The following is a 15,038-nucleotide window of genomic DNA, read 5'->3' on the forward strand; positions in this document are numbered from 1 at the left end:
TTATATTGAATTTACGTGTTCTTAATAATGGTAAAAGTTTAACTTTGGCACGGTTTTAATGCGGAATTTTTACTTTAGCAGTTTCATTAGGTGATACAATACTACAGGTGAGTTTAGATTAACTCATCTATAGTATTATGAACAGTTTGTAGTTTGTATGAGAGCACAGCTCGAAAGCCCTCCCCTTCAGCTGAGTGGCTAAAACTGGGAGGCAGTGCAGCTCATGTCTTTGATTTGATTGGAGGAGAAATGCGCCATTAAATGACGTTTCACTGCGTCCTCTACGTAGGTCTAGAGGAAAGAAGCATGGCCGCTGTGTTGAGAGGGTCTCGGTACATAGTTGGAAGGTGTTGCAGAAATGTCGACTTTGCGTTTGGTAAGGACAACAAACTAAAACTATGTACACATAATGCACCTTGCTGAACTTACTATAGAAGCTGGTGTTGTTACTTTAAGCCTCTCTGAAACACGAAAACAACTTTTGCTTTAAATATTTGAAGATAAGTTTGAGTTGTCGCTAGCTTCACTTGCACAGGCTTCAGCTCACATTCTGCTGGTTAAATAACCTTTGTTTTAAAAGTACTTATTGTAAGCAACCTACAAACTATCATCTAATGCGATTCGAGTTTCAAAACGCTGACGGGTCAAATTGTTTGTATACGCTGTTGTGTCCTACTGTATGCTGCCTTATTGTTTAAGGTACATTATGTAATGTCAATCACTGTGTAATGTACTTTGTGAAGGGCGATTGGGGTGGCTATTTGTAGCCACTAGAACACAAAAGCTTCTGATGGGGCAACTTATCCATCGTATTCTGTTCACCTTGTAACAAAGTATCTTTATTGCTGGATCTAGTGCGCATGCTCGTTCAGTTTGAACAACCAGAAGATATTGTTTTGATATAGTATGCTGCCAAATAACTTGTAGTAACACATACGTTGAAACATATATTATTGTCCTTCTTAAATTTTTGTGGAGATCAATTGAAGGGGTAAGGCTATTTCTCTGTCTTAATTCTTTGAATCCACAAATATGTGTTTTGAGTTTTCTGTTATGAAGTAGGATCTAAACCCATACTGAAAGATGCCTGACTGATGATATAGCTGAGGACATTTGAACAGAAGGGAGATTATATCTAAAGGAAATTTAAACTTTCCTTTTATATACCTATACGAAACTTACATTTGCAGCTTAAAATACACAAATCTTAGCAAGGGTTATCATTGCTTGAAATGTTTTTTTTAATTATTACTACTTAAGAAGGTACAAAATCAAATCTGTCCACAAAAAATGTTTGCATACTTGTCTTGCAGACAAGCATTATTGTCCTTGAAGAAGGTTACACTGTGTTAAATCATTGATCTATTTTGGCTGTTATGTTGTAGTCTCCACAAGGTCTATGGCCTCTAAGACACAGGTGGGGTTTGTTGGTCTGGGCAATATGGGAAACCCGATGGCAAAGAACTTGCTGAAGCACGGTTACCCAGTCATTGCTACTGATGTTTTCCCGGAGTCCTGCAAGGAGCTGCAAGAGCTGGGAGCTCAGGTGAGGTGCAATTCATATTAGTTGTTTACATTTTTAAGAACTTCACCTGTGCATTTTCTCCTCACACTGTGTTTTTTTTCCCACAGATTGTGGATAATCCTGCTGAAGTAGCAGACAAGGCTGACCGCATTATAACTATGCTCCCCTCTAGTCCCAATGTGATAGATGTGTACACTGGACCCAATGGCATTCTCAAGTAAGCGTTTGCTTCTCTTTGATTGTGTGAAATTATGGATTTAAGTCAGATTCTTAATTATGTACATTTCTCAACAGGAAGGTGAAGAAAGGCTCTCTGCTTATTGACTCCAGCACCATTGACCCAGCTGTTTCTAAAGAGATGGCTGCAGCTGCGGAGAAGACAGGGGCAGTTTTTATGGATGCACCAGTATCAGGAGGTATGTTAAACTTTTTTTTAACAATTCATGGCCTAGTTTTCCAAAAATGTGTACACTAAGTAACCAGTTTATCATTTAGCCTTTAGCTAATTCAACCAAGTCAGCCAAATAAGAACAAACCATTCATGAATGCTGAAATGTTGAATTTCTATTTAACCCGTTTGAGTGTGAAACCAATTTTAGTCATTCTGGAAACTACAATGGAGCTGTCAAATGTTTTGCACTGAGGAGTTTTATATTGTCTAGGGAACATTCAGTGCAATTAGACTGGCAACATAGGCTTCAACCTGCAAGCCTTAATGCTCAATTCTGATTTCTTTATTCATAATAAATATGAATACACGTGGGAATGGGCTTTATCAAGGTCAAGACAATGGATTTCAGCTACCACTGGTATGAGAGTACCACAGCTCTCACTCTCAACCTACCGAACTAGCAGTGTTATCCCAATCAGAAGTGGAAAATGGCAGTTCCAGTTTGGCAACAATAGACAGTGATTGATCTATCTATGTCTTTTTAGCATGTTATGGTAGGCAGGCAGCCAAGGTTTATTTTCTGCCCATATGATTATCATTTGAGATCAATTAACTAGTAAGGGATTGATCTCTCTCTCTCTCTCTCGTGCTCGGGAAGATGCAAGTGTGTCTGTCATTCAAACTGTCCCTCTAAACAAACAACTAAAAATAATTGAGGTCATGTTTTCACTGCATGACCATGTGTCGCAGAAATTAAACACATTCTTTTTTTTATTTTCAGGATGTGTCACTAGTTTAAAGCTACAGCTTTAGAAATTCTGCTGGAATAGAGCAGAAACACATCTGCATAGTCCACATGTGTATACAAATATTCAGATGAATGCATTCGTCATTGTGTGAACATGTGTTTGATGAAGACTAAAAGAGATTTGAAGAAAGAAAACACAAGATCATGAGCATAGAGTTTTGCAGTGAAGTCACAAATTGGTGCTTAAAAAAATGTATCGGACTGCAGGAAAATAAATGTTTGGTGTTCTGGGGGAGATCCCAACTTTACCTTGACAAAGTGTTTTGTTATATTATATATTTTTCTTACTTTAAGCCCTGCAACTAAAAGTGATTTATATTTTTCTAAAAAGTTGCCAAATTATCAGATACATTGAAAAGGTAGATAAAATGTGTTACATTATAAATCTGGTACGGGTGAAAGTAAGGAAAGTGACTCTTACCATAGGTGCAACATGTTGTCTATATCAGTGGTTCCCAAAGTTGGGGTCGGGACCCACTGGGGGGTCGCAAGACACTGAGAAGGGGGTCGTGAGAATTCTTCCAAACACATCAAAATTAAAAATCACTTAAAATTGCCTATTTTACCCATTATTGTCAAAACATATGAAAAAAAAGATCAAGAGATTAATTCTGCTACCATTATGAAAATAATAATAATACAGTGTTCAGGCTGTTCTTTTGTGTCGTTCTAATTCCAGTGTTTGGATCGTGTACCCGGCTGTGCACAACGGTAAATGTTTTAACCACCTCCATGGACAGAGTGGGTCCCCAGTCTCTAGCACCTTATTTTTGGGGGTCATGGGCTGAAAAGTTTGGGAACCCCTGGTCTATATTGATCAGCTGCTGATATTATATAACAGAATTAACTTAAATTATTCACAGTATTTCTGCTATATTGGCAAATGAAGTGTTGCATGTTTTGAGTTGATAAACAGCTCATTGTGTATCTGTGTAAGGAAGAAGAGGAGGATCAGTGTTTGCCTCAATACATTCTGGTTGTAAAGTGTGTGTTGTCAGACTCCCTTGGGGGTCCACATGCACCCAGTTTGTTTGAACTTGGCCTCTTCAACGTCAGCAGAGCCACTTTCTTTAAATTGATTTGGGCCATTTAACAGCTTAGCTTTAAAGATAAGTAATACGTTATATGTTTCCATTATGTGGAAGTGCACATACAGGAAAGTTTCCAACTTTGTCCTTTGAACTTGAATCTGTGTGTGTTTTTGTGTGGCCGCAGCCGTTTAACTTGTCCAAACTAATGGCAGTGTCATACTTTGGTATGTCAATCAGCAGGCATTAGCTCCTCAACGAAGCTTTTCTCCGGTAGTGAGACAGAAATCAAAAGAAGTGCAGTTGCATGGTAATGACTACTTCATCCAGTTTGGTTAAAGCTATAACATAAAAGCACACATGGAAGTAGGGAGGTAATTGAGTCAGCATGTGTCTGACAGTTCTTTCTTCGTGTGAAAATATTAAAGACCAAATGAGGTAACGGCCATGTTTCATTTAGTTCAGTCTGTTATGACTGTACTAAAGTTTGAGTAAAATCTGACAACAGAAAAAGAAATGTGGTGAGAAAAATAGAAAAGAAATATTTGGAAGTTATCTCTGTGTCACATTGACTTGTTCGCTTTAAAAGAAAACTGTGAATATAGACACCATTACCAATGTCTGTCTTTTTATCTGAGCCCAACAGCCGTAACTCCCAGTTTATTCCAGCAGCACAGTCATCATATATTCCAGCTAGTTTCAAATGCTGCTGGCTCAACATCTCACGGGCATGAGGGAGGAGAAAACATTACACCCATCTTGGCCTTCTTCCATTGTCTTCCTGTAAAGTTGAGGATTAATTATAAGACTCTGTTGGTTAATTTCTTGGCACCCATGTGGACTGCACCTGGTTGTTGTATATGACTGTGATTTTAACCCCATGTGAACCTGAATGCATCATCAAATGTACAAATGGATCATCAAACAGATGTTCTTAAATCTTGGAATATGCTGACTAGACTTTAATCTGATGGTCTCAAAAGACTTTGAATGACAGGCTATATGTGATTAACTATGCTTTATATACCTAAATGGCTGTAATTTTATACTTTTTATTGTACATCTACATTCATTTACTTTAATAAAATTTAGAACTTCATTCTTATTTCAATGTAGCATTAACTTAGAATTCATTTCTACTATGGTTTATAAATGTCTACTTGTAGTTCTGTTTTGATAGCTGCTTCACTACATTAATATTAAGCTAGTAGTTGCTTGATACTGATGAAAACAGGCTTGTGCTTTATCCCGTCAAAGTATTAAATGATAAAAAGGAGGCATGTAAACAGGTGTATTTCCGATATATTTATGTATATCTGTTGAGCATATACTGATACGACCTGACCACAAAGGAGTTGAGAGAAATAGAGATTTAAATCCAAAAGATATCCATTCAAAGTTAAACATATTTCACTCTCGCCTGTGTATAAGGCCAATGTTCTAAAGACAGGACTGATGATCAGGGGAGTAAAGAGTAGTGAAACAACATATGGAGCCATGTGGCTTTTTTTTAGGCAGAGGGAAGGACAAAAAGTTAGTCTGTATTTGTTAAGTCGTCTTTAAAGTTCAGTGGACCTTTTTGTGCGTACTGTGCTCTCTAAAACTCAAACAACTGCAGCTTACAGCTTCAAAAGCAGTGACATTTTATTTTGGTTAATACATGAGAACAAACACAAATCTGATCTGCTCTATGCCAAATGTGTGGTACTACTGCTTTGATAAACAATAATGACTTAAAGCTAATTCAGCTTTTTGATTTAAATAATCTCTGCTTGCACATGGTTTATTTTATGTAAGCATGATTTCACCTTCCCAGGTGTGGGTGCTGCCAGTTCTGGTAAACTGACTTTTATGGTCGGAGGAGCAGAAGAAGAATTTACTGCAGCCAAAGAACTTCTGAGCTGCATGGGAGCCAATGTGGTGTACTGTGGTCAGGTTGGAACTGGACAGGTGGGAGCAGATATTTTCTCTATTTTTGACAAACATTCACAATATACTGGCCATTCACATAACAAGGGATTTAAAACATATTTACAGCTGTTAAATTCTAAACATCTTCTTTTTTTTTTACAGGCTGCTAAGATCTGTAATAACATGCTTCTGGCGATTGGAATGATAGGGACTTCAGAGACGATGAACTTGGGAGTCAGGTGAACACAGTCTTGTTTCCTAAAAGCAGCATTTGAAGTCATTTTAAATAATCACAATAGTTGCAGCAGCAAATATTTTGCTGTGAGTTAATTTTTTTTTTTTAATTCGCAGACTTGGTCTCGATCCTAAACTTTTGGCTAAGATCCTGAACATGAGTTCGGGTCGGTGCTGGTCCAGTGATACCTACAACCCTGTGCCCGGAGTCATGGAGGGAGTCCCCTCTGGGAATAACTACCAGGGGGGCTTCGGCACTCAGCTCATGGCCAAGGTCAGTTTAGAATACCTGCTACACTGGACTTTCTCTATTTTCTGGCCTCACAATTACATTTTAATATTTGGGTTTCTGTAAAAAAAAATATATTTAAAGTTCTTAGTTGTCGCCCTTTTAATAAAAATCTTTAAAAATCAAGTTTTTAAATTTGCCCAAATAGTTAGTGGTTCCTAAAAGTGTACGAAAACAATGTGTTTCCATGAGAACCAATAGTTTATGATTGACGAGACAAATGAAGTGGATTCATGTTTTTCTTTTTGGGTCATTTTTATTAATATTCTTAATACATTCATTTAGATTTATCATAAGTCAGTCAAGGACTACTTACATTTCGTGCATCTGACAGGGATTAGGTTACAGTGTTAGGAAAATGTCTATCTTGGGTCAAACCACTTGAAATGATGCAGTGAATGATACAGTTGAGTTAACGTCCCTCTTAAAAGGGAATGAAGTCCATATTGTAGCAACATAAAGAAAAATTCTCTGCGGTATGTGGACTTGTGGTTTTGTTTTAAGAGTTACATTTTCAGCCCTGTTGGGTTTGTTTAATGTATGTTTGCTTTTCTTCTTTTAGGATCTCGGCCTTGCACAGAACACAGCCACCAACACGAAGACTCCGGTCCCTCTCGGCTCTTTAGCCCATCAGATCTACCGTATGATGTGCGCGCGTGGTTATGCCAATAAAGATTTCTCCTCAGTGTTTCAGTTCCTGCGTGAGGAGGAGGGCCAATAATATCAGCCTCCACCCCGTCCACAGCCGTGCCAGGCCTGGCCCTGCACAGGACTTATAGCGTAGTTAGGGTGCAACTCACCCTGAGGACTGTATTCTTTCTTCCAAGGTTGTAAAAGACAATGAGGCCTACAGAGCTCCAACACAGCGTGACAGATCATGAGTGCACTTCTCCTATATAGGAAATCATGTTTTTTTTTTTTTTTGTTAAATTGCAACACTCCTTTTCAGTTTTTAGAAATTAAGAATCGTCAGATACAGAGATGATGTTTGACAGTGACAGTTTGATGGGAGTCTGGTGTTTTGAAGATAACTCATTATCTCTTTTTTTTTCACGGCTAAACAGATGCAGAGTACGGTTTAGTCTCCACATATTTATCTATTGTTTGTGATCTTTTCTTCATGTTGTGTTTCTGTTCGGGGGTTATTTTTCTTGATTTTGGAAATGTTACTTTGGGATAAGAGTGTTATATCATATCCTGTTAAGAAATAAAGACAGATTGGTATGTCTTAAACTTTGTGATTAATTAATGTGTCACCTAACTGAATGTTTTACTGACTTACCTGCAGTATTAACAGATTTAAAAAAAATTGGCTTGTAACAGATGTGTTTTAAGGCCATAAATAATGTTCTCTTGAATAACTTCCACAGATGTAAAGGGAAGAGCTCTGCGGGCGAGTAGTATATGCATTCCTTCATTTCTATTCAAGTTATTGTTGCTGTGATCATTCAAAGCGTCCAAACATCAGACACAAAGGATATAACTACTATGCCCTACGATAACATATATTCAAATTTTAGATGGTTCTTATTTGGACTCTCAGTACTATTAACCAATGTCTGTCAGTACTTAAGTCTAATGACTCAAATGAATTCTGTCGCCTCGTGTCGATTCTTCAGTCACGAGACAATGTTAGAGGAACATGTGCGTGCAGCAGCAGCAGCAGTGTGGCTACAGAGCACATTCAGTGACGGGGCGACGGGCAAGGAAACAAACACACCGAAACAGTTCCAGGCAAAGATTACATCAGCTCTATTAGAACTATATGATCCCAAAAATCACACCCTGTTGCTAGAAGACCTTTTCGAATAGATGCTTAAATGATTTTTATTGCATGTTTCCTACTGCACAGCTATGAAAAAAAAGTTGTGAGCACTTTAACGTCATGCAGCGGGCCAGTCTCAGTAGATTTTCTTTTGAGATTTAGGTTTGGGATTTAGATCCTTCCTATTCTATCCCCACTTAGTCCGACCCAGGAGGGCGGCATGTTTCTGATCTGGTTTGCCAAGAGCCACTGAGGGGCCAAGGTGCCAGAGGTCATGCGATCACAAGGCAAACTCATAAAAAGTCCATTAAGCACTGTACGCTAAGAGCTGTGCTGTCATCTAGCTGATAGGTCCTGCAAACAGAACTGCGCTTTGGTCTCAGGCCTCCAGCAGACTGGGACACACACACACACACATACATACATACATACATACATAAATGGAAACACAACTTGCTTTCGTCTGCCACTAGAGCGCTGCCCTTCAGATCGTCTGCTATACGGCAATGTTTTATGCTATTTTAATGTATGCATATACATATTTAATTTGCAATTACAATATATGCACGAACAAATATGCATGTGCGCTATTGACATTTCTTGTGTTGTGTAAATGGAGAAAAGTAACGCTGCTAGCTCTGATGACTATTCGGTACACATCTTTTTTTGCTGTAGATTGTACTTATCCAAATTACAGACTAATGTAATAAGCCTCAACTGCATTTATTTTTTTTGCTTTCAAAGCAGACACGTAACGATCTGTCTGAATGTCAAATGTAGGTAGTTTCAGATGCCTCCTTGTCAAATGTAAACCCTATTGAATACTGTTTTTTTTTTCTTCAAATTAATCAACTAATGCAAACAATTTAAACTGAAAAACGAAGCATAATAAATATGCCATATAAGTAACAACATTGATGATTAAATTACAACGACTTACTTCAAGAAGTTTCCTCTTGGCCTATACGGGATTTTTAATTTAATGTATTATATAGGTTAAAGGCTATATTTCATTATTGATCAACAAATTCACACACACACACACACACACACACAATAAAATAAAAAAAACATAAAAAAAACATTAACAATAATTTTGTTTAAGATTTAAAACGGTTTTTTTTGTTCAACTGGTTTTATCTTGTCTTTTTCACCGGCACTATATACCATCTAGTTTTTCAGAAAAAAAAAACCATTAACTTAATTCTATATAATGTCATGGCATGAATTAGGATGTTGCGTGGTGTGTTTGAGTGTGTGTGTGTGTGTGTGTGTGTGTGTGTGTGTGTGTGTGTGTGTGTGTGTGTGTGTGTGTGTGTGTGTGTGTGTGTGTGTGTGTGTGTGTGTGTGTGTGTGTGTGTGTGTGTGTGTGTTGATGGACTTCCAATAAAAAAAAAAACCTCAAAAATGGCATCACCACCATCAGTAAGAATTGTTTGTTTTCACATAAAGATATGCTTGTGTTTTTAGTTTTCAGTGCTGACCTGAATGCTCGTTTCATTTTTCCCAGCAGCAGCTGTATTTTTTTCGTGGACGTCCGTCCTCTAACGTGTGAACAACGTGGCTGAGCAGATTTCTGTCTATAGCTCACACATTTTCTAAATCTGTTTCAGCGACATTAAAGAAAGTAGACTACTTTACCCATAATGCAGTGTACGATTTTAGTCCAAATAAGGCTAGGCCTAAATCGAATCATAACAAAACATACCAGAACTTAAACATATCCAGTTATAAAACATTCTGCTTCCCTTCTGAAATGTTCACTGCTCTCTCTGCCTACGAGCTATGAACTTGGGCCATAAAGATTTACAGCCTCAAAAGGTGGGAAAACTCTATTAAAAATAAAATGGTGCTCAAATTTAGGAAGGGTATACTCTGCTCTGCGTCTGTGGTCCTGCCTCAGAAATGTACAACACAAACGCTCTCTTGGAGTTAGAATAGTATTTAGGTTGACACCAGTGTTTGCCATCACGGTGATATTTAGCTGAAGATTTTTGTGCCAAATGTGGGCTAAACCGCTAACAACATTTTATTTTATTCATTGTCATACACTCTCGTGCCCATGAATGAGATGTGTATAATATATGGTAAATGTGTATAATATATGGTAAATGTGCCCAAATGTAAAAGTTCTTTTAGCTCTGCTGAGAAGGACAACAGACCACCCGTGGAGCCATTTTACGCGGAATGCAAAAACATGTAGAGACTCTGGCTGAACCAAATATTTTCCGTAAAGTCACGTTTTAAATAAGAAAAAAATCGTCAAGTTGATTACTACCAGAAATTATTTAATTTCTGTCATGGCAAAATATGGTAGATTTAACGAAAGAGACGGAATATTTACAAACAAGCCATGTCAGTCGTTGAATGCCTTTTCCGCCATTCACAAGTGTTTTGGTTCCAGGCGCAAAGAGCCTATTTGGTTGAATGCAACTTTCAACTTGACCTTGGCCTCCAGTCGCGACTCTGTACAGTCAAATATGGCCTGTTTTTTGTATTTATTGCACTCCCTACTAAGGTCTGCATTAACTTGGTGTAGTGCCAAATGTGAAGATAATTAAACTGATAATTACTGTTATTATATGATGAATAAAAAGGCATCCATAACAGAATATCACTTTATTTCTTTGTTGTGTAATCTTTATTTTGTAATCTTTATGTTCAAAGAGCCCAACTCTAAGTTAACAGACCCTTTCAGACGTGATGGAACATTTTGTAAAAGTGTGTCTCTTTGTTTGGAAGAACAAAAAAAGTTTCAAATCTTATGCTAAACAACAAAAATCAATTCAAACATAAGTCAGGTTTGCTTCGCCCTCAGAGGGAGAAACCAAAATGGCACGCGTAATTGCGCAGCATTGCACCTTCAGAAATACGCATGGATAATTTCGTTTTCCACACAACTTGTTGGAATGAGTCAGATAGACAAACTGTCTTTGAACCAAAGTTACACTTTGTTCTAGGTTTAAATATTCGTTTATTTTGAAGAAAAAAAACCTAGTGACTCATTTGCATCAAATGTAAATCTACTGATGTTCAGTACATCTTCACAAATATGCGGTTTGATCTGATGTCTAGACGTTTATCGGCTCCTTTGCATATCACGTGCTTGGCCCTGGCCAATAACCTCGCGATCTTTCTGTACTCAGGCGTGCTGGTATCGTTACTCTCCCGGAGTCCCTGTCTCTGCTCAGTTGAGTGGATTTGGAAAAAGAGCTGGTCCTCTCGATGTAGGGCATGCTATGACCGCTTCATTACTCCTCCACTCGCACTGGATCGACCCGGTGATGTTTCTCTACGACAGTGGCCTGGATGAAAGAAGCAAGAACATGGAGGGATTTACTGGAGGCAATTTTGCAGCAAATCAGTGCAGGAATTTGTTAGCGCATCCAACTTCGCTGGCTCCCAGCACCACTTACACTGCGAGTGAGGTGCCAGTGTCTGGCATGGGGGAGCCTGGCAAACAATGCAGTCCCTGTTCTGCCACTCAGAGCTCTCCAAATGCGTCTTTGCCTTATGGATACTTTGGCAGCAGTTATTACCCGTGCAGGATGTCACACGGCAGCGTCAAGGCGTGCGCTCAGCCCTCTGGATATGGCGATAAATACATGGACTCATCCGTCTCTGGTGAGGAGTTCTCAACCAGGGCAAAGGAATTTGCATTTTATCAGGGTTATTCCTCGAGTCCTTACCAGCCCAGTTACCTGGACGTGCCTGTGGTACCTGCACTGAGTGCTCCATCTGAGCCCAGACACGAGTCACTGCTGCCCATGGAGCCCTACCAGCCCTGGGCCATCACTAATGGCTGGAGTGGTCAAGTTTACTGCGCCAAGGAGCAGCCACAGTCAAACCCTCTATGGAAATCCTCTTTGCAAGGTAATTTTTAACATTTTTATTGACAGAGAAATATGCAATGTGCAAGTGGATGTGTATGTAAAACTTGTCAATATTTGAATTAAAGGCAAATGCAAAATCAAACATTTTAACAGGCAGTATTTGAATGTTCACATTAAAAAACACACAATTTTTATTACAATTAAACATGTTCTATATGATGCAATTTGAACAAATTAAATTGTAAAAACGCTTTTTTCTTATATCTCCACAGACACCATATCTGGAGGTGACAGCTCTATCCGCCGGGGGAGAAAGAAGCGCGTGCCATACACAAAGGTTCAGTTAAAGGAGTTGGAGAGAGAATACAACGCCAACAAATTCATCACCAAGGATAAAAGGAGAAGGATATCCGCACAGACAAATCTGACTGAGAGACAAGTGACAATCTGGTTTCAAAACCGCCGCGTAAAGGAGAAAAAAGTGGTCAATAAATTCAAGAGCTCCAGTTAGCTGTGGAAAAAAAAAAATGAAACGGGAGAGGAAGTGCGGACACGGATGTGCCTTCATCCAAAAAACTGTGCGATAATTTATTACATGATATGAACGGCCTTTTGGTCGCCAGAATGGCTCTGTTTTTGACTTGCACATTTCCTTCCTCGCGTTTAATTGGAACCAGTCGGTGCAGCCTGTTGACAGGAGGTCGGAAATGGTTTGCAACATTTTGACCAAGGCGAGTCTGAGAGGGCTCCTTTAAATACTCATCAGAAAATAAGACATTCTGTTAGAAGCCATGGGACACCCTGAGTGATCCTGCGCTTTTGTATCACTTAATTCAATCCGGAATTTAAAATTGATGTCCTTAAAATAAGCACCTATAGAACCAATTTACAGCAAATACATTTGAAAAGTCATTTTCAACCCGTGATCCTCAAAGAAAGGCTAAAGTGTAACAAAAAGTGTTGATATGATAGAATACATTTTTTTTGCAATTACTCACAAGGGGTTAAAGACAGGGGGGGAAAGGTGATGAAGCTTATGCGTAAATTCTCCGCTTGGAACTCTCACTGACAGGATGTACACTACGGCCTTGTTTTGATTAATTCAATCTCTGTTCATTAATCTACCAGTATTTGTGAAACGTAATCAAACGTGAACACTGAGCATTTCAATACTTACTTCTGTTTTGATTGCTTTTTGAGCCTAGAATAACTCTGACTGACCTGTCAGTCACCAGCGATTTTGCAAGGAAGTGCTGGAAACTTTGACATATATTTAAACATGTAAATACCCCCTGACTGCCACTATCTATTCTATTTTTTTTTGACTGCAATAGTCAAAGTTTTTGACAATAAATGTTTGAGAGACGTAATGTGAGTTTTGTCATTTTCATTAATTATCCTCAGTCGAAGTGAAGTTGGACATTTCTGATTGCTTGATAGAGAACTTCCAAATCGTATTCGTCAACAGGCCTCCATCGGACAGTAAAGCCACTGCGGGCCTCAGGTTTAGGAGTTTATGTCGCCATCTAGTGGCGAAACCCTGTCAGCACAGTGTCTTCTCACTCATGCCTATCATATCCATCTGTCTGTACTTAAAGGCGTGTGTGCATGTGCGCGTGCAATATCCAGTATTTACACCAGTTTGCCTATATCAGTATATTTTTTCTCAACATTTGAAATCAAAGAAACACTCATAAACATAATTCACACAATGAAAAAACTGATTCTCCTTTGAGAACATTATGTGTATGCACAAGAAAGACTTTAAGAATATTTATTATTCTTTTTATTATTTTATAATTGTAGAGGAATACTCTACAAGTTGTGGCCAAGATTTACGTGTTATTTACCTGTATTCACATTTAGACATTTGGCTCCACATCTCAGCTCATTTTGTTTCCTTTTAGAAATTAGTTTTTTTTTTCTCAAGTCATTGTTCAATCATGCGTAATTTCTTGCCTAAGCATTTGTAGCCTTCAGGTACTGAAGTTTGCATGAAGTTGAATCTGTTCTTGGACTTTTTTGAAGAGTAAAATTCAACTTTTCGTTTCCAACATGCCTACAGTTTTGAACATGATCACTTTATTATCCAGCATTGCATCTCAAATCGGAATCTTTAAGGTTAAGTCTGTTTAATTTATGTTTTGATTTCCAATTATTGTGGGATAATAAAAAAAGGACACCTTGTTTTTTTTAATTGATTTTTACGAATTTGCATTTTAACGAAAAGGAAGAATAGTGTGAAACAGACGTGCAAAAATCCTTTCAGATTAAAGTTGCCAGCTTGATCTGATTTTTTGCCTTCTACTTACTAAAATGGAATCATTCATTATTAATGTATTATGATGTGGTCATGATCCACATTACAGTACCATCATAGACAGTGACATTTATCAGCTTGAATGTTAATTTCCCACACAATTTGTTCTCAGAATAAAACATACCTGCATTGTGAAAAGTTTGACGTCATTTTCTTTCAAATGAAAGTTGAAGCCTGCACTGACCTCCAAACTGTTCAAACACTCTTTATCACTCTGTTCGCTTATGACAACTTGTGGGTAATAGTTAGATGATCACATATCTACAAACATGACTTAAAACAGTATTCGCCGGTAACTCAGAGTGCCAGTCAGGCTTTTTATCAGCCTTTATACTTTTTACTTCAATGCAGAGAAGCTGGACTGCTGTCACAGCTTCTGTTTCAGTGATAATGTTGGTGTTATTATTGATCCACATTGATGAGTAAAGGTCTCTTTAGAAACCTCCCTCTATAGCTCGTCCTCATCCCTTCTGATGCTCTGTGTCATTGCGCCCCCTAACAGCCGCACATGTTAGTGCATCTCACTCACGAAGACCCGTATGTGCAGGCCTAAAGCAAGCTGAAGAAGAAAAGAGTAACAACACTGATGACCTCTTTCCAAGATAACGTCTAGAATCAAACTAACACACTAAATGTTCCGAAACTCTTTACATTAAAATGTCAAATGTGAGCTGAGGTGGTGGCGCCTTCTCAAAGACATTGGAGTCAAATGAACACACAAAGCACCAAAGAAACTCATCTTTTGTGTGTTATGATGGACGTTTACGCTGATCATTTAATATGTTTGTCGTTCGTTTGTTTGGGTGGCCTTCAATGAAATGCCAGTGAATAAAATCCAAGTTTTCTCCGAATAAACCAGGAACAAAAAAATAAAAATAAATGGGACAGAGTTGGCTTTAACACATTTTTTTTTTTTTTTTTACATCTAACCAAT

The 15,038-nt window shown here is 38.3% G+C and overlaps 2 protein-coding genes across 2 annotated transcripts; both read left to right on the forward strand.

Moving 5' to 3' along the window:
• The first annotated feature begins 262 nt into the window (after positions 1–262).
• hibadhb (3-hydroxyisobutyrate dehydrogenase b) lies at positions 263–7,419 on the forward strand. The gene is made up of 8 exons (XM_061050791.1): positions 263–376; positions 1,386–1,546; positions 1,633–1,742; positions 1,820–1,941; positions 5,569–5,702; positions 5,826–5,902; positions 6,015–6,171; positions 6,749–7,419. Exons 1-8 carry the CDS (start codon positions 307–309, stop codon positions 6,905–6,907), a joined length of 990 nt encoding a protein of 329 aa, XP_060906774.1. The 5' UTR covers positions 263–306; the 3' UTR covers positions 6,908–7,419.
• Positions 7,420–10,950: 3,531 nt separating this feature from the next.
• hoxa13b (homeobox A13b) lies at positions 10,951–13,110 on the forward strand. Its single transcript, XM_061050792.1, has 2 exons — positions 10,951–11,824; positions 12,057–13,110. The coding sequence occupies exons 1-2, from the start codon at positions 11,191–11,193 to the stop codon at positions 12,293–12,295; spliced, it is 873 nt and encodes a 290-aa protein (XP_060906775.1). The 5' UTR covers positions 10,951–11,190; the 3' UTR covers positions 12,296–13,110.
• Positions 13,111–15,038: the final 1,928 nt, after the last annotated feature.

The sequence above is a fragment of the Labrus mixtus genome, chromosome 11, assembly GCF_963584025.1.
Source record: "Labrus mixtus chromosome 11, fLabMix1.1, whole genome shotgun sequence".
In the NCBI taxonomy this organism is placed as follows: domain Eukaryota; kingdom Metazoa; phylum Chordata; class Actinopteri; order Labriformes; family Labridae; genus Labrus; species Labrus mixtus.

Excerpts from the sequence above, each read along its gene's own strand:
- hibadhb (XM_061050791.1), top strand. The coding sequence starts at position 307 with ATGGCCGCTGTGTTGAGAGGGTCTCGGTACATAGTTGGAAGGTGTTGC. Across the intron at positions 377-1,385 it reads AAATGTCGACTTTGCGTTTG|TCTCCACAAGGTCTATGGCC; the intron begins GTAAGGACAACA and ends GTTATGTTGTAG. Across the intron at positions 1,547-1,632 it reads TGCAAGAGCTGGGAGCTCAG|ATTGTGGATAATCCTGCTGA; the intron begins GTGAGGTGCAAT and ends TTTTTCCCACAG.
- hoxa13b (XM_061050792.1), top strand. The coding sequence starts at position 11,191 with ATGACCGCTTCATTACTCCTCCACTCGCACTGGATCGACCCGGTGATG. Across the intron at positions 11,825-12,056 it reads ATGGAAATCCTCTTTGCAAG|ACACCATATCTGGAGGTGAC; the intron begins GTAATTTTTAAC and ends ATATCTCCACAG.